The 20,129-nt window shown below is 43.1% G+C and overlaps 1 protein-coding gene across 1 annotated transcript in view; it reads right to left on the minus strand.

Moving 5' to 3' along the window:
* The window catches only part of LOC131247951 (bifunctional pinoresinol-lariciresinol reductase 2-like), a 30,275-nt gene that overhangs the window by 1,626 nt on the left and 8,520 nt on the right, over positions 1-20,129 (minus strand). The window contains exon 2 of the mRNA XM_058247934.1: positions 1,397-1,637. Coding sequence (XP_058103917.1) covers positions 1,397-1,637 — 241 coding nt within the window. The remainder of the gene's footprint in view (positions 1-1,396; positions 1,638-20,129) is intronic.

A 20,129-nucleotide genomic window follows, 5' to 3' on the forward strand; every position in this document is an offset into this window, starting at 1 on the left:
CTAGTCTTACAACTATCTTATAACACTTCCCTTTTAGTAGAGGGCATGCAAGAGAGGAAATTCGCCCTTCAAATGATGTTGTCAGAAAGCCTTCAATCATCAGATTTTTGGGTTGCTCGACCGGTCGTGGCCTTTTGCTGGACCGGTCGAGAGAATTGCACGACCGGTCGTGGCCCGCTCGACTCAAAGTCCAGCAAGCTCAGTTTTTTGGTGTCCAGGATACTCGACTGGTCGAGGGGATTTCACGACTGGTCGAGTGGGTTGCTCGACTAGTCGAGGTTACGCAGATTCGAGTCCGGATCTTATGCGGACTGCGGAAATCTGATTCGATCTCGCAAGGGTGCGAAAGTAAAGTTTCATAAACTATAAATAGGGGTCCCTAAGGCTATTCTAAGGTATTCTAAAGCTTTCTAAAGGGGTTCTAGGGTTATCAAAGGGTGTAGTAAGGGTGAGATTCGAGGTTGTTCGAATCGGGTAAATCCTCTCTCTTGTAATTTCTATTTCATAGTGAATTTCTGTTGCTTTGGGCCGTGGTTTTTTCCCGTAAGGATTTTTCACGTTAAAACGTTGTGTTCTTCTGAGATTGCTTGTTACTATTGAATTGCTATCATAGATCTAGATCTGTGTGAATCCGCAACACAAATCCCCAACACGTGTCCCACGTGGATGAGGGGTCAGACCAAGTTTCAGCGTCAACCAAAACTCAAGTGGGCCCCACCAAGTGATTTTATACATTTTCGGAAGGTTAAGATGTAACACCCCGTACCTTCAGTACCTGGGTGTTACCTTTTAAACCCACATTGAACTAAAACAAATTTGGGTTAACCAAAAACTTGAACTCGATATACACAGGATGGGGATTCCGGTCAACATTAAAGCCATCCATCAAGGTCTTCAAGAGTCAGAACATGCCCCATGACAATCGGGAAGGTGAGACTACTCGAGCACTCTAAATTAAAGCCATTATGTTAATTAAATATGGCTGCAACACACTTGTCACCAACACATAAGAACTAGTTAGTGACAAGCCACGCCTTCATCATGACTAGTACTTGATATTAACCGTTGAAAACAAATATCGAGTCCAACCGATCAACAGATCATGTCAGATGGGCCAAAAATAGCTCAAAGAGGTATGTAACGGCCCATCTAGGGCTCACCATCAACCCAAAGTGGGCCAAGATCCCTGAGTAAGGTCCCCAATGCAAATGGATGGAGTGGATTATGGTAATAACATTTCAGTAGGCCCTTACACAGTGCATGTGCACAAAGAGAACTTGTGAACAAGGTGCACTAAAACCATTGGCTCGGTCAAACTCCCACAAAATTTATAAATTTATAATTATTTATTATATTAAATAAAAGGATAATTTAAATTGAAGAAATGGTTATTTACCTTTAACGTTAGCATCTCCCAACAAGGCTACGCTCTCTCTCGGAGGTGTGATTTGACCAACTTGGCAAAGGCCGGCTAGGAAATACCCAGCGAAGCAGTTGGCAGAGATGTAAGTGAAGGGAATGCCGGCATCTTGGATTGCCTTCCTCACCGCCATCTTTTCGTCGAATGTCACCCTTCCGGGTTCCATTGCATGGCCCATCCGTGCTGGGTCCATTCCAAACTCCGACGGCAGAAAACGCTGCATGTTTTTTTTTTAAAAATCATTGATATATTTTTATCAAGAAGGAAAAAGAAAGAAGAAATAATCTATGATATTTATATTTGGATGCAATAATCACACTGACCAATGGATCTTGAAGTTGTCAGTGGGCCCACATTTAATGTGAAAAATCTGCCCATGATGGTTCAGACCATTCTATAATTAGTGGACCTTGTTCCATCCATGGCAGTCACAAGAAGATTAACGGTTCGGATTATCAGATTGACTGCCCATCTCTGATGCGTGGGGAAATGAAAGGAGTATGCACACTGAGCGCATTGGGAGTTTGGTGCACACGGATCACTGACCAAAATCAAGTAAGCATTTCAAAAGGACATATTCAAAATATATTTAGAAATGGTTGTTCAGATTCCTACGTACCAATTTTATATTAGTGTGAAAAACGTGCGCAACCACGCTACGTGCATTCCCAAAATTTTAAAGCGGTAGACAATAGAGAGTTAGTGATCTTTATTTTCCATGATATGAATTTTAATAGTAAGGCACGTGGTTCATTGATCCAAGCCGTTGATTAAACAATTCTCCCTCCAGATGGTCCATCATCATCATCTAAGCCTTATCCCAACTAAGCCTTAACACAAATCCTATTCCATCGTTCTACTTTATAAATGTCCAGATTATCAGTCATAACATATGTCATCATGTCATTCTACTTTACAAAGGATTGGATTATCAATCATAACATATGTCATTATGTCATTTTACTTTATAAGGGACTGGATTATCAATCATTACATACTCATGTTATTCTACGGACCGGATTATCAATCATAACATATGTCAACATGTCATTCTACTTTATAATGGACCAGATTATCAATCATGCCATATGTCATCATATCGTTTCTTACTATCTCCTCTCATGTCCTTTCTGGCCCTTAGCCCGTTTTGGGGCTAGGCCTGGCTCAAAATGTAAAACCTAGCCCAGTCCAATCTAGCCTATAATACACCAGAACAAACAAATTGGATCTTATTGACAACTCCGAGCTTTATAGCTTAAATTATTAGTCTCCATTACACATGACCAAACCATTTAAGTCTATTTTTAATGACTTACTAGCGATCAGTGCTGCTCATAAGTCTCTTTGAATGTGTCTTAAATACCTAACATTTTATTCTATGAAGTATGACTAGTCTTACAACTATCTTATAACACTTCCCTTTTAGTAGAGGGCTTGCAAGAGAGGAAATTCGCCCTTCAATTGATGTTGTCAGAAAGCCTTCAATCATCAGATTTTTGGGTTGCTCGACCGGTCGTGGCCTTTTGCTAGACCGGTCGTGGCCCGCTCGACTCAAAGTCCAGCAAGCTCAGTTTTTTGATGTCCAGGATACTCAACTGGTCGAGGGGATTTCACGACTGGTCGAGTGGGTTGCTCGACCAGTCGAGGTTACGCAGATTCGAGTCCGGATCTTATGCGGGCTGCGGAAATCTGATTCGATCTCGCAAGGGTGCGAAAGTAAAGTTTCATAAACTATAAATAGGGGTCCCTAAGGCTATTCTAAGGTATTCTAAAGCTTTCTAAAGGGGTTCTAGGGTTATCAAAGGGTGTAGTAAGGGTGAGATTCGAGGTTGTTCGAATCGGGTAAATCCTCTCTCTTGTAATTTCTATTTCATAGTGAATTTCTGTTGCTTTGGGCCGTGGTTTTTTCCCGTAAGGGTTTTTCACGTTAAAACATTGTGTTCTTCAGAGATTGCTTGTTACTATTGAATTGTTATCCTATATCTAAATCTGTGTGATTCCGCAGCACAAATCCCTAACAGGTGGTATTAAAACAATCGTTGGGGCACAGATCTGAATCTGCAGGATTAGTAATAATGGAAAACGGAAAATTTGATATTGAGAAGTACTCAGGAAAAAATAATTTTGAGTTATGGAAGGTTAAGATGTAACACCCCGTACCTTCAGTACATGGGTGTTACCTTTTAAACCCACATTGAACTAAAACAAATTTGGGTTAAACAAAAACTTGAACTCGATATACACAGGATGGGGATTCCGGTCAACATTAAAGCCATCCATCAAGGTCTCTAAGAGTCAGAACATGCCCCATGACAATCGGGAAGGTGAGACTACTCGAGCACTCTAAATTAAAGCCATTATGTTAATTAAATATGGCTGCAACACACTTGTCACCAACACATAAGAACTAGTTAGTGACAAGCCACGCCTTCATCATGACTAGGACTTGATATTAACCGTTGAAAACAAATATCGGGTCCAACCGATCAACAGATCATGTCAGATGGGCCAAAAATAGCTCAAAGAGGTATGTAATGGCCCATCTAGGGCTCACCATCAACCCAAAGTGGGCCAAGATCCCTAAGTAAGGTCCCCAATGCAAATGGATAGAGTGGATTATGGTAATAACATTTCAGTAGGCCCTTACACAATGCATGTGCACAAAGAGAACTTGTGAACAAGGTGCACTAAACCATTGGCTCGGTCAAACTAGCTTTGACCAAGCATCTCTCAAATATCTTCCCGCCCTTTCTCTCTCTGTTTTAAACCGACTCACTTCAAGCCTCTAGGTGGCCCACCACGACCACTTTCCGAGCCATCCAAGCCGTCCAATCTCTTCATGGGACCCACACGAACAAAACAGTATAGTCGTTTGATCACTTGTAAGCAGAGGAAGGAGATTGAATGCCACCGTCCATCCTGGCTAAAAAACCGCCTGACCAAGAGCCTGTGGTGAGAAGAGAGAGAGGACCACCCTTCCTCATCGGGAAGGACGAATCTCAGCCGCCCACTGGGGAAACAATCTCAGTCGTTCCCTCTCTCTCACTCCCTCTATAAGATGGGTCCTGTAGCCCTAGGAGATTCGCATCAAGAGAAAGAAGGAAGAGAGTATAAGTGAGAGAGAGAAATCGGGAGTCGTTCTCTCCCGTTGTAGTTCGTATTCAGGGTCAGAATCCACCACCTCAGGTGATCCTTCTTCTTCCCTTTCCTAGTAAATTCTAGTTAGGTAAGGGGTAGCATTGTCGAAACTGGAACCATGCCAAGCAAATGGTTGGGTTTGGTCCAGCCACAGTAATTTCGAGGTGAGCCAAACAATGGCCATTTCAGACCACATTTTGGGCCCCAGTTGATGTCCGTTTGAGCTCCCTGTAAAGCTTTGAACTAACTCAGAAAAACACATCAATTAATGCTTGTGAGGCGAACCGAGAAAGGAGTGAACTGGGTCCCTGTTTTTAGGCTGGAACGGAGCCAACCCCTGGCCCTGTCTAAAATGAGCCGATCAGCAGCTCTGTTCCAAGCTGGAAACCGACCCATTTATAGCCTATTTTGGGCTAAGACCCGGCCAAACAATGGCCGATCGTCGGTCCAAAAACAGAGAGAAAACGCAAGCTCTGTTTGAGCTCCGAAAAAGGTTGAAAGGTGGCCCTAGACGCAGTTCAACTGCATGCAGCAGAGGTGCTGCCTTCACGATAGGATGTTGGGTTGCAGTGTTGGGCCTCACAAAAACTTCAGGAAGGCCGCACCATGCATGCAGCGGTGGGCAACTTCCTACTCCATGTAAAATGGGTGGTGCCCAGTACAGCAGCCTTTTGAGAAATCCATACTACCCACTGTCTTCCTCTTAAAATTTCGACCGTGAATGGAGAGCTTTGATCATCTGGTGATGTGGCCCACCTATATAATCAAGCCTCAAAAGCAGCCCAACAGTCTTCTTTCAATCGCCGTAGAGACCACGTGAATGTACATGGCCAAGAAAGATAAACATGGTTCTGAATGGTTTTCCTCCCTCTACCTGATGAATGGTTCAGATCCACCTTTCACTACATGATAGTGGCCTACAACAAAGGAACGGAACCTCTGTTACGAACAGAGTCGACGCACGTCGACTCTGTGTAACGTGATGGCTGCACCAGCAGTGGGCCACGATCTGGACATGGAATCGGCCTCGAGTAGACCCTGGTTCCAGTCCATGCACAGTCAGGTCGGTGCCGGAAACCGGGACTGGCAGAGGTTCCAAACGGCACCTCAATGGTGATCGTCTTCTTTTTCTCCTTTACGTTGCATGGAGCAGGTGGGCTGTCTGGCGACCTGGGCCTTGCAAATTGCAGGTGGGCCTCACTTAAATCCCAAGTGGGCTCCATGTGGGCCGTCTGCAGCAAGAAAGCAGGGGTGGGACGCACATGAGATCCATCTCAATGGACCGCACCACAGCCAGCCAAGTGGGCTAGGCCACGTCCAAACTCATATAGACCCCACCATACACAAACTATAGGCTGCACTATGTTCAAGGCCATTTGGGCTATACCGCATACAATGTCAACGGGTCCCATGGGCGGCACCCTCCATCAGATTAGTGAGCCATATTTGAGACATTTGGTGTGATGCATATGTAATGTATATAATGTATACATGTATACCACATGATGCCATGTCACAATTGCTTTTCAGTGTATTTCTCATTCATGATTTACAAAGGTATTGTATACATTTATAGAGAGATTTGTTACGCTATTCTTATCTATACAGATTACGCTATACAGATTTTTAGGACTAGAATCTCTTTGATTTGATTTTTTTTTCCTATAATCTCTTAATTGACAACTCACGCTAACATGAATGACTATCTTGAAAATAGTGCCTGAGCCTCTTAGCTTTAGCCTATTTCATGAGCTGGGTTGTTCCTTTGATCTGGGCTAAGAAAGTATGCATCATTAATCTCTCCTTTTTCGAACTTGTCTTCAAATTCAAAGTAAGATGCCTTTTGAATTTGGCTTCTTCTTTGGTAGTTGATGATGTAGTCCGACAATTTTTCTTAGTTTGCATTCCTTGAATGTCCAAATCAATTAAGACCATTTAATATTATATTATTGAATTAAATATATAACTTCGTCTTCATAAAAGAAAATCTACTTCTTCAATTACATCACCGCATTAACGTTCACTTAGGAGATTGATGTGAGACAAAGATGGTGAGAATTTCTTTATCAAAAATTGAAAATTCTTTGTTACACTAAGCCTTCTCATCATTCAAAACCATTGCATTGCCCTTGCATGTCTTTTCAACTTTACAATCCTCGTTAAAAGTCTCATATCTAAGTATTTCTCCAACTTTCTTTCTATTAGCAATATTGTGATTAAGTTTTTATTTATTTATTTATTTTTTAAATAGTTGGCTTACTCTAATCCAACAAAACTTTCTATCAGGATATTGGAGAAAGAGAATGGGAATTCCACATTTCCATTATAGAATTCAAAGATACTATAGTGTTGGTCGAAATTTGGTGAGATAAATATTTAATTGTTTATAGATTTTTTCAATCATGAATTGAACTTTAATACCATTCTGATATAGCATGATGTGGTTTCAATGGGCTACAATGGATACCTTAAATATAGTAAAAAAAAAAAAAAAAACTTAAATACATTGACTTCAAAATAGTACATTTTCTTCAATGTAGCTTTGATTGAGGTGATTCAATTGCCAAAACGAACCTTGATGAGTCTAGTTTGGGGTTGATTTTAGGATGTTTGGAAATTGTTCAGAATATCGTCAATTTCAGGCATTTGGGATTTTAAGAATTTTAATAATTTTTCTAAATATTATAATGGAACTAAATTTTGTAGGATGAAAATAAAATTAACAATGAATTACTAAGTTTTTATATATAAAAGTCATTCATGAACTAAAAATGTCAAAAACATTGTAAGCAACATGCCAAGTTTTCTATACCCAAAGTGTGACAAATAAACTAGGAATCCGTAGACTAGTATGGGTTGGATTCACTTGCAACCAAAGTGGAATCATTCAGTCTTTTTTTCTACATGAAGTTTGCAAAAAATACTTACTTTTTTATAACTTAAAAAATGAATTCCATCTCATTGCAAAAGAGTTCCTCATATAAATGAATACACCAGACCCCTCATATTTAAGCTGAATCGTTTCCTAGAATTTTATTGCAACAACCATGAGTCCTAATGCATTACTACATATTTCAAATAATAATAATAATAATAAAAATAAATCCAAAATCAAGCCAAATACATTCCTAAGACATACTTTTCAAATTCTTTCCTTTCCTATGGATGCAACATGATCCCAAAGCCATGCATCATAAATGCATTTGGGATGGAAATAATTGGTTGGATTTCCTTTTAATATGTTGAAGTTATTTTTCTAAACTCAAATAATAGGACCTATTGATCTTAGTTAGATTGAAATTAGACATTATTGGGATGGGCCTAACAAGCACTTTTTGTCAAGCGGTGCCTACGGGTAGACCCGATTGAAAAGTGTTTTGCTAATTCAGTATGTGTAGAAGAGGAGTTGCGATCTTTGACACTTCAAGATATGTATGTGGTGTATACATACATACCATATGATACAAATATAATGCATATGATTTAAGCATTATGTGCCATGGAATACATACATTGTATATATAATGTATGCAGATATATGCTATGTGGTACATATATACATATATACTATGTGACGAACTTGTCCTAAGGATCTAAGGAGAAAAATGAGACTAATCTAGTGATCAAATGGGCCTTGACTGGACCTAGTTTAATTAAAAACAAGGGCTCATGCTTGGTGAGCTTGATTGCCTTTTAGCACGGCCCAAGACAACCTTGTTTTAGGGTTTTCCTACCCTCCACCTATCCTCAAGTATTTAACCTTGTGGCTCACTATCTATCATGAATAAAATTGTATAGGGAGATACAGGAGCGGTGTAAACTCACTACGTTCTCACGAAAACTTGCATCTAGAAGCACTCTATGATTCAACTGGTGATGATTTCTTTCCCCTTAAGCTTTCCATCCCTAGCTAAATCAGAAATAGTAGCTTATTTAAATTGGCGACTAGTTAGACCAGCGATAAGCTGTGTGTGGAAATAGACTGCATTCATTTAACCTATCTACTCAACATGCTTACTATTATTTAGGATTTTGATTACTCTGATCTGCCTAGGTGAATAATCTAACTATTCATGTCGTGTATCTCACGTTACTCAGTAGTATGTATTGATAGATGCATTACCCTTATCTCTTCTTTTATATTTATATTGTCACTATGATGATATGATACACATACTGTTGGAATCTCTCCGTGAGAAGTCCTAGTAAGGAGAGTCCGTGCTTGGGGTGTAACTAGATTGGTTGTGACATAAGTAGGCCCCTGACATGAAGGTTTTGGTTGTGGTACTTGACCATGAAGTTTACCATCCATGTGTGGTTTCAGCTAACTGACTTGGGATAGACTTCATAACCCTTCCAAATACCATTGTTTACTCATTTTTGAACCATTCATGCTGACATGTTTAAAACACCACTTTTGGTAATTTCAACATTTCACCCCTAGTCGGCATTGGTGGTAGTCCCTTTATGTTGAATTGATTGACTATATGTTAGTGGGTGCTACACACACCCTAGGACGGTAATCTCATGGGCTGGGGATGATGGAATGGGACACTATGCCTAAGCCGTCAGCCTACACTGGGCCATGTGCTCCCCGTAGTGACCGTGAGCTTATTTAAATTGGCTAGTTGCAATTGGACTAATAATGGGATGGATAATCTTGCATGTATGGCACAGACCGGCATCTATTGTTGACATACGTAACATACAGATTCGCCTGTCTGGATGTTTTACCCGAGGCACCAACCATCATCTATTGTTATCGTACATATTTGTCTGTCTGGATGTTTTACCCGAGGCATAGACCATCTGAATGTTTTACCCGGGTCGATGATTGCATGTGTGACGACCCCTATGTTCGTCTGGATGTTTTACCCGGGACAACAGTTGCATTCACTCATTCATGCACTTAATAAGACTGCATCTAGTGTGTTTTGGACTATCTGTATGCTTTTATGTTATTCCTTATTTAGGGTGGCGGTGTGTAATCTTGGGGGGAGATCACACTGAGTTGGCCACTCATTCATTAATATTCAACCGTACAGAGGACACAGGGACAGAGACTTGCGAAGGATCTGGAGGTGGCTGAAGTCGAGGAGGAGGCTTACAATGAGGAGCCGTACCAGGAGGCGGCTACTTATTTTAGATTAAATCAGTAGTCTACTTGCTTATTAACATTTCAGTTCATTTTGGGATTTAAAGTTTTATATATGGGCCCTAGCTGAGTGGCCCAGGATATTATTACTGTTTGGGTTTTATCTATACTACGCTTGGTTCCGTTAATCGCACTTTGATTGGGTTTGATTACCCTTTTGCTTGCCAGTTAACACTTGGGTTTTTAAGAAACGAGTGGCATACTCGGGTCTCGAAAAACCAGGGCGTTACAAGTTGGTATCAGAGCGGAGTATGAGACAGCGTGGCTGTGGGACCAGCTTACGAACCTTGAAAGATTAACTTAGGCAAAACTTAGAAACTTTCCCTTAGAAGAATAGCTAGGATGAATGAACATAGAAACAGAACACTTATGCCCCTCATTAGCAGAATGAATAACTTAGAATTTCTCGAGAAATAACAAGTTAGTCATCTGAACTTAGAAATGGAAGCCTTAGCCCCTTGAAATTTCAGTAAGAAGTATTAGTTAAACTTGGGAGCTTAACTCACATGCCATATGGCAGGCAAGTAACAAAGCCTCTAGCCTTGTAGTATTTCACAACTAACCGAAATCATTCCCCGATACTTGAATCGTGTAATCTTTGCCTCACAGGAAACCATGCCACCCGTATTACGATCCCAACAAACTAATACGGTCGATATTCACCCTATTCCATCAACTGAGCGCCAGAGGGAGCCCAGCCCTGTTTACACACCAGGCCTTCTACCCGGAGTGGCGAATGGAGATGTGGGGTCGGAAGCTGTAGGAGACTCTCCCTCTCCTCAGATCTTTGCATAGGGCTGCCCTCACCACACTTTGGGCGACGGACGCCATCAGTCAAGCCCTCAGTCAACGTATACGAGGATACACCGATGAAAGCGGCCGCTTTCACAGCTTTCGCACGGATGGCAACAACTATGCAACAGCAGCAGGCTGCCTTCATGCAGCAGCAACAAGACTCACACGCTCTAATGATGGAAACCCTGCGAAGTTGTGGGGGAGCATCACGTGATACGGAGGTGTGGGGCGCTGACATATTCAACCGCTTCTTAAGGCTCTGCCCACCGACTTTTGGGTGAGCGCCTGACCCGGTGCAGGCCAAACATTGGTTGGCAAGGATTGCCAATATGATGGGGCTGCAGGAGTGCTCCGACGCTCAAAAGGTCAGCTGGGCCACGTACCTGCTTGAGGGAGAGGCCGAGAACTGGTGAAAAAGCATATAAAGAAGCGTGCCAGCTAAGTACGCCTGGACCTGGGCTGGCTTCAAAATAAAGTTCCTGGAAAAATATTTTCCACAATCATGTCGAAATAAGAAGATCGCACAATTCCTGAAGCTGGAACAAGGGAGCCTGACAGTAGCCCAGTACGAGGCAAGGTTTGATGAGCTATCCCAATATATGCCTAAAGCCCTTGAGGACGAGGAATATAAGTTAGAGAAGTTTAAGGAGAGGCTAAAGCCCGGGATACAATATCGGCTATGCACCTGGGATTTCAGGGACTTCCCGGAATTGGTGGACAAGGCAATGTGCGTGGAAAAAGATTTTGAGCGCACCGTCCGCTTCCGCCTACCGGCTTGGGATGCCCCGTTCCGACCAAGGTAACCTCCTCCTACTCCGCCCATCCCTGCAGGGAGACCCAGACCACTGGTCGCACGAGCGCCGCCTTTGCCCCCCTGGCGGAGGCTGCGGTTACTATGGAAAGACGAACCACAACACCCAGACTTGCTTCCAGCGAATGCGAGATCAGGGCGTTCCGCCTCGGGTAAACCGACCACCGCAAAACCATGCGGCAGCAAGGGCAGCGCCCAGGCCTCAGCAACCCAGACAGGGGCCCCCACATCAGCAAAGGGCTCCCCCAGCATGAGTATATGTTGTTGCCACCACAGGGCTAAACAGGACCCCCTTCGGACCATTCATGGTACTGCCCACATTAACGGTACCCCTGTACTCACTTTATTTGATTCTGGTGCAACTCTATCTTTCATTAATTCTGTTATTGCATCTAGATTAGAACTAAACACAACTCGGATGCATGCCCCCTTAGTTGTAGCATCTCCTATGGGTAAATTTGTAAAAATAGATAAGATGTGTAGAGCATGTTCCGTCACACTCACAAATTGCAAGGTTACTGTAGACCTAATTATCATGCCGATCAAGTAGTTTAATATCATCCTCAGGATGGACTGACTCACGTTGGTGCATGCGATCATGGATTGTTGCAACAAAACGGTGATAATATCTATCCTAAGGCGTGCCTCCTTCACGTTGAAAGGAGGGGGCAGGATGCCGAGATTTCGAAAGCTTGCAGGCTCTAGAGGAAGCCGAGTCAGCAGAAGTCACCATCAGTCGGATACCAGTAGTCCGAGATTTTCTCGAAGTATTCCAAGAAATACCGGGGCTACCCCCTAGAAGAGCAATAGATTTCTGCATTGACCTCAAGCTAGAGACTGTTCCTATATCACTCCCTCCATTTCACATGCCTACTTCCGTGATGGAGGAGTTGAGGAGTCAGATTGATGAGCTGCTCGCTTAGGGCTTTATCCATCCCAGTGTTTCTCCCTAGGGAGCATCGGTCCTCTTTGTCAAGAAAAAGGACGGGTCGATGCGTCTCTATATAAACTACAGGAGACTAAATGAGGTCACAATCAAGAATAGATATCCCCTACCGCATATCGATGATCTATTTGATCAGTTGAAAGACGCCAAGTACTTCTCCAAAGTCAACTCTCACTCTCCACCCATCTCTTCCTTACACCCATCACTCCATCCATCACTCATCCCTCTCCTTACATCCCTCTCTCCTCTCTAACCATTTCCAAGCTCCCAAGAGAGAGCCAATGTCCATGACTTCCAAGATGAAAAAGAGAGCCATGTGTGGCCCACCTTCTACCCCTCTCATCTCCCATCTCCACCCTTCAAATTTCATCATCTTCCATCAAAGAGAGAGAGCCATGGTGCCAAGGAGTCCAAGGAGCTAAAGAAGGAGACCATAGGTAGGTGATCTTGAGGTTTTTACCGTCGATTTCTATTTATGGGCCCACTTGTGGTGGGACCCACTTGATGTATGTATTGTATTGAGTATAGGGAGGGCCCATAGTGGCGGGGTCCCTCCCATCTCCATCACACGTCCCTCTCTCTCTCTCTCTCTCTCTCTCTCTCTTTCCCTGATTGATGGCCCACCCCGATGCTTGATCTTATCCATGTTTTCCATTTGATGGGCCCAACCGCTATTCGCAATGGTCCCACCTTGCTGACCTCCCTGCAGTCCATTTAGACAGGCATGGGTGAAGGGAAATATATATATCAGTTTGATCCAACCAATGGTGGATCACCACGCAAGACCCACCTTGATGTCATGCCCATCCAGGCCGTTCGTCCGCTAGACGTCCAGCGTGCCTAGACGGGTGAATGAAAACACAAATATCAGCTCTATCTCACTGCCTGGAAGCCAAGTGGCTGGTGTACCTCAACAGCTATATAGCTACTGTAATGATAGCAACGTACGTGGGCCAGGTGATGTCTATCCTCACGGTCTTTTTTAGACAGGTGGAACCCTGGTGGCACGTGGCTCCACACATGGGACCCACATAATGTATGCGTTTCATTCACACCGTCTAGTCCTTGGACGTGGATGGTGGCCCACCTTGATGCCTTGTTATCCACGCCGTCCATCTGATGGGCCCCACGTGGGACCACCTGTCTGTACGGATTGGCTGGTGTACGTTTACGCCAGCTATATAGCTGTGGCGTTGACGTCAGCAAGTTATGTGGGCACGTGATGCGTGCAGGTGTTGCATCCATACCGTCCATCCTTTTGGCACATGTGGGGCCTACCCACACATGTGGCACATGTGGGATGGACCCACCTTGCACATATGTATTTTTCATCCAGGCCATCCGTCCATATCTGGACGATGGACGTTGGATGCATTCCCAATTCATGTATGTTATATTATAAAATAATATAATATAATATATATTCTAATATAGTATAATATATATAATAATATTATAATATGGTGGTCTCACGTGGGACCCACCTTTATTGCACGTGCATGTGCTGTGTCTAGTCGTCCATCAAGGTCGATGATACCCACTTGTGATGTATTTGTTTTATATTTTACACAGTCCATCGCCATCTCAATGTCAATGTTTTGATCTACACCATCCATCAGGGACGGTGCGACCCGCTAACGTGTGGGTTTTGATCCACATCGTCCATCCATAAATGAAGCAGATTCAAATCTTTGGTGGGCCACGCATGTGGACCCACCCATAAGGTATATGTTGTATCCGTCCATCTATCACCCGCCATGATATGTGTTTCATCCATACCGTCCCTCAGTGGGCCCCATGACGTCAATAGTTCTGTGGGGTCCGCTAATGTATGTGTTACATCCAAGCCATCCATCTAATTGGCAAGCTCGTCTTAAGGGTTGAGACTAAAATGAGGTGGATCTATCAGGTGGACCACACTGCAGAAAACAGTGGAGAGATGAACATCTGCCATTGAAATCCTTTTAGGACTATAGTAGTTTTAGATCAAAATGATACTTGCTTTCCTCTTAACCAGGTCTTGGTGACCTTATGAACAGACTGGATGGAAAATAAACGTGATGGTGGGCCTTAAAATTTTTAAATAGTGAAAATCATCATCTCCACTGCTATTTGTGGTATGGTTCAGATGATCTTCGATCTTCATCTCCGCTGCTATTTATGGCGTAGCCCATCTAATGCGGCCCACTTGATATATGAGGCCAGTGCTAAGACCCATGGGCGAGGCCCAATATGATGTATATATGGCCCATATGACGTGGCTCATTATGATATGTATGTGGCCCACCATGGTGCGGCCCATTGTGATGTATGTGGCCCACCGTGACGCTGCCCGACTTGATGTGTTTATGGCCCATCCATGAGGCCACCTTGATGTATTTGTGGCCCATCTGTTAAGGCCCACTTGATGCTTATGAGACCCATTGATGCTGCCCACCTATGATGTATTTGAGGCCCATAGGTTGCGGCCCATTGTGATGTACTAAGCCCATGGGTAGTGGCCCGATCTGATGTGTATGAGGCTCAGGTGTAGGGCTCACCTGTTGTGTATTTATGAGCGTTTTTTGTGTAGCCCATTGAGTTGTATATCAGGCCCAATATAATGTTTCTGTAGCCCATTTAGTGCGACCCATCATGATGTATATTAGGCCTTTGTGTGAGGCCATAGGCCTACTATATGTTTGGCTTTGGCTCTATGTAAGCCACTCCCTGGGAGCAATGTTGGTTAAACATCCACATTGATGGGCAATGATGGTTGGATGTCCACATTATGGCCTTCCCTTAGGCCTAATTCTGATTGCCGATTCCAATTGTCGAGACCGATTGTATAGGCCGATTCTGATTGTCGAGGTCGATTCTGATTGTTAAGGCAGAGTATCGAGGGCGATTCCGATTACCGAGGCCAATTATCGATCGATTCCGATTGTCGTGGCCGATTGACCGATTAGAAATCGAGGCCGATTATCATGACCAATTGTCGATTCCGATTATCGATCGATTTCGATTGTCGTGGTCGATTGCCGATTTTAATTGTCGTGGCCGATTGACTGATTAGCGATCGAGACCGATTGTCGTGACTGATTGTCGATTTTGATTATTGATCGATTCCGATTGTCGTGGCCGATTATCGATTCTAATTGTCATGACCGAGTGACCGATTAATGATCGATGCCGATTATCGTGATTGATTGCCGATTCCGATTATCGAGGCCGATTAACCGATTGTTGTGGCTGATTATCGATTCCGATTGTTGAGGCCAAATGTGATGTATATACGGCCCGTTGTGATGTGTATTCAACCCGTGTTTAAGGCTCAATGTGATGTATATGAGCCCTATGTGATGAGGCCCATTATGATGCATTTAAGGGTCAGGCAATGGAGCCCATTATGATGTATGTTAGGCCCAGGTGAAAGGCCCATCGTAATGTGTATTAAGCTCTTGAGTGAGGCCCATGGTGTTGTATATTTGGCCCTTGTGTGAGGCCATGGTTCCACTGTATGTTAGGCTCTATATAGGTCATTCCGTGGGGGCAATGTTGGTTAAATGACCACATTGTCGAAGTCAATTGTCGATACCGGTTGTTGATACTAAGTATGAGTATGTAACAACATAGCATCATGATACATACCCATACGCATCATCTGCATGTTTGTTATGAGATGAGGTTAACCATTGCATGTGTCATTTAACAGGTTGTTATGAGACTCCCTAATAGGCGGAGGTTATCTCACATGAGCGCACGGTATGCGCAGGATTGATGCATAACTTGATTGTATGACTCATGCATCTTGCATTATGTGTTATGACTACTATACGCCCTAGTAATATCAGGACCATAGCCTCCACAGGCATATCATGGATGGCTAGATGAGCACAAAAAATATTTAGTTTTATCATATGGGGGTCATAGATGTCCCTGAGTGAAAATCTCTAAACCTCCGTGACCAAGAGACGCCCTAACGTCGAGACTGAGTGGATATATATGAGCGCATAAGGGTCGTATACCAGTAAGCTGCGTCTCCCACTGTGTCGTGGTCGGTTGGAAGGGGGTATAACCTTACCCGCCTGAGTGAGGGGGTATTATCTAGGTTGAGTTTGACCAGCTTGAGGAATGGGTCTGCTATCGACAAGCCGGGTCCGATATTGGCAAGCAGATAGTGAGATCTCTTTCACTTACCCAGTTATGCACTCAAATAGGGGCGGCAAGCTGGCGTAAAGTGTACTAGACCTCAGTGATAATCCCAAAGAAAAACCGTACTGATATGTGGACTTATCAAGTAGGAGTTGCATATTCATTCATTCACTATCCACTCGGGTTGGTGGTGCGCAACTAGTTGTTGTGTACCTTCGTAATGGCAAGAATTTCGGTTGGGCGCGCGACTAACCTGAGATCAGGAGTCTACTATATTGAGTCTGGCTATCCAAATTTAGGTATGGGATTGGTTTGGATAGAAGTTCCTTGCGATGGAACCCATAGCCTGCGATACTACATACTATTATCCCGACTTCACTTCAACTTGGTCATTTCATTTGCACCGTATATTGCATTGCATCATCAGCATTTGATATTTGGCTTACTGTCCTCGCATTGCATAGCTGATCTACATTGCTTCATCAGTATATGATATTCTATTTATTATATTTATTTGCATCGCATATCATGGATAAGGATGATGGTATTTATGGGCCTATCAGCATGTTTTCGTATTGCTTTGATATCGTATGATTTATGATCTTTCCAGTATTTCTGATATTGTATGATTTATGGGCTTATCAGTATTTCCGCTTACTCTGATTACTCTGATATTGCTTACTTGACACTTACCTTGTGCACACACTTTCACCACCCAATAAGCTTTCTATAAGCTTATGCATGATAGATGCGTACAGGTGGCGTTAGGTTGCAGCTGCGTTGAGCTTGGAGCATGTAGCGGACCTCTGGAGCTTTGATTTTGTCATATGTATTTCTCTTTCAACACTATATTCAATTGTTTATATTAGTAGATATGTAGTGATGATGTTGTTCTTGTGATTTGGGTATACTTGTGGTTATGCTTCTTACGAGACAAATTTATATTGAAAATCCTCCTTATACGATCCCAGGATCGAAAACGGGCATATAAGCGCTGGGAGCTGAGAATGGGGTGCTACAGAGGCTGTCGGCACCGGATTCAGTGATCGAGATTCCTATGAGTCCGATCTCTAGGTTTGGGGCGTGACAATAGTTATGGAATGTTGTTGTCTCTCACATGAATGGTATAAATTTGATGTTGCATGTGCATGCCTTGTTGATTTGTGTATGATGTTACCTTGTAGCATGTATGATGTATTAACTCATGTGCATTTGTTCCTATGATATATATATATAAATATATATATATATATATGTGTGTGTGTGTGTGTGTGTGTGTGTGTGTGTGTGTGTGTGTGAAATGCTTAGCTCCCTTACCAATCCACACAACACACATGCACTTGATGTCACAACAATGTTAGCTTTGTTTGGTAGAAAATTTGAGTTCTATGTTGAGGAATGTGAATGCATGATATTACATATGCTAGATGATAACCCTGATTGTTGGCATGTTATGGACTACCATCAAGACCCTTGGGTTAGTTAGGAATATGAGGAGAGTGAAGGTGGTCCCATTGGTAGGACTATCCTGAGGCTAAACCCATGGATTTGGGAGAGTGCGCATGGGCAATAGTCGTTGGACTACATGAGTCCCTCGTACCCGATGTTGTCTGTCAGGTGCTTTCCTGGACACGTGCAGTCTAGCCCATTTACTGTCCAACCTTATTTATTAACCCTGTCTACTCACGTATATATGAAACCTGAAATACCCCTCAACCGTTGTAACCCATTGATAACCAAATTGAAACGGATCCACTGAATCAAGAGCTGGGCATGGTGGAATGGAACACTGTGTCCGAGCTGTCGGCATACGCTGGAGTGACGAGCCTCCCCGTAGTGATCGCGAGCGATCCCACATTTTAGCACCCCCATGTTCTTGAAGTCGAGGATGGGAAAGCCCGACCGGATCAAGGATCGTGGGGTCTTGGCCTCACACGTTGGGGGGCCTTGGCCTCGCAACCATTTTAGGGTATTGATACGTGGGGTGTACTAGTTTTTCCAATCTGTTGGATGAACGAAATTAATTAAGAACTCGGCTAACATAAATCACTCATCGCATTAGTTAGGTTGGCGACTCGGCAGTCGAGGTCGCAATGAGGGAGTATTGTCATATGCGATCGTGAGACGGTGTCACTCGAGGAAGTGTTGTTGTAAGGGCATGCATCATGTTATAACCCCATGCATATGCATTAATAAGACTACTTAGAGATCTGTGATTATATGCATTTCATTAAGTTCATAATATAATTGATGCCTGTTACAACTAAAGACTAATAACACCCACTGAGTTGATCACTCACTCACACTCTAGGACTGTTTTAAAACACCAACCAGACTCTTCCGTAGATGAGGTTAACCATTGCATGTGTCATTTAACAGGTTGTTATGAGACTCCCTAATAGGCGGAGGTTATCTCACATGAGCGCACGGTATGCGCAGGATTGATGCATAACTTGATTGTATGACTCATGCATCTTACATTATATGTTATGACTACTATACGCCCTAGCAATATCAGGACCATAGCCTCCACAGGCATATCATGGATGGCTAGATGAGATACCAAAAATATTTGGTTTTAGCATATGGGGGTCATAGATTTTCCTGGGTGAAAATCTCTAAACCTCCGTAACCAAGAGACGCCCTAACGTCGAGACTGAGTGGATATATATGAGCGCATAAGGGTCGTATACCAGTAAGCCGCGTCTCCCACTATGTCGTGGTCGGTTGGAAGGGGGTATAACTTTACCCGCCTGAGTGAGGGGGTATTATCTAGGTTGAGTTTGACCAGCTTGAGGAATGGGTCCGCTATCGACAAGCCGGGTCCGATATTGGCAAGCGGATAGTGAGATCTCTTCCACTTACCCAGTTGTGCACTCGGATAGGGGCGGCAAGCTGGCGTAAAGTATACTAGACCTCAGTGATGATCCCAAAGAGAAACCGTACTGATATGTGGACTTATCAAGTAGGAGTTGCATATTCATTCATTCACTATCCACTCGGGTTGGTGGTGCGCAACTAGTTGTTGTGTACCTTCGTAATGGCAAGGATTTCGGTTGGGCGCGCAACTAACCTGAGATCAGGAGTCTACTATATTGAGAGTGGCTATCCAAATTTAGGTATGGGATTGGTTTGGATAGAAGTTCCTTGCGATGGAACCCATAGCCTGCGATACTACGTACTATTATCCCGACTTCACTTCAACTTGGTCATTTCATTTGCACCATATATTGCATTGCATCATCAGCATTTGATATTTGGCTTACTGTCCTCGCATTGCATAGCTGATCTACATTGCTTCATCAGTATATGATATTCTATTTATTATATTTATTTGCATCGCATATCATGGATAAGGATGATGGTATTTATGGGCCTATCAGCATGTTTTCGTATTGTTTTGATATCGTATGATTTATGATCTTGCCAGTATTTCTGATATTGTATGATTTATGGGCTTATCAGTATTTCCGCTTACTCTGATTACTCTGATATTGCTTACTTGACACTTACCTTGTGCACACACTTTCACCACCCACTAAGCTTTCTATAAGCTTATGCATGATAGATGCGTGCAGGTGGCGTTAGGTTGTAGCTGCGTTGAGCTTGGAGCATGTAGCGGACCTTTGGAGCTTTGATTTTGTCATATGTATTTCCCTTTCAACACTATATTCAATTGTTTATATTAGTAGATATGTAGTGATGATGTTGTTCTTGTGATTTGGGTATA

The sequence above is a fragment of the Magnolia sinica genome, chromosome 6 (assembly GCF_029962835.1).
Source record: "Magnolia sinica isolate HGM2019 chromosome 6, MsV1, whole genome shotgun sequence".
Classification (NCBI taxonomy): Eukaryota; Viridiplantae; Streptophyta; class Magnoliopsida; order Magnoliales; family Magnoliaceae; genus Magnolia; species Magnolia sinica.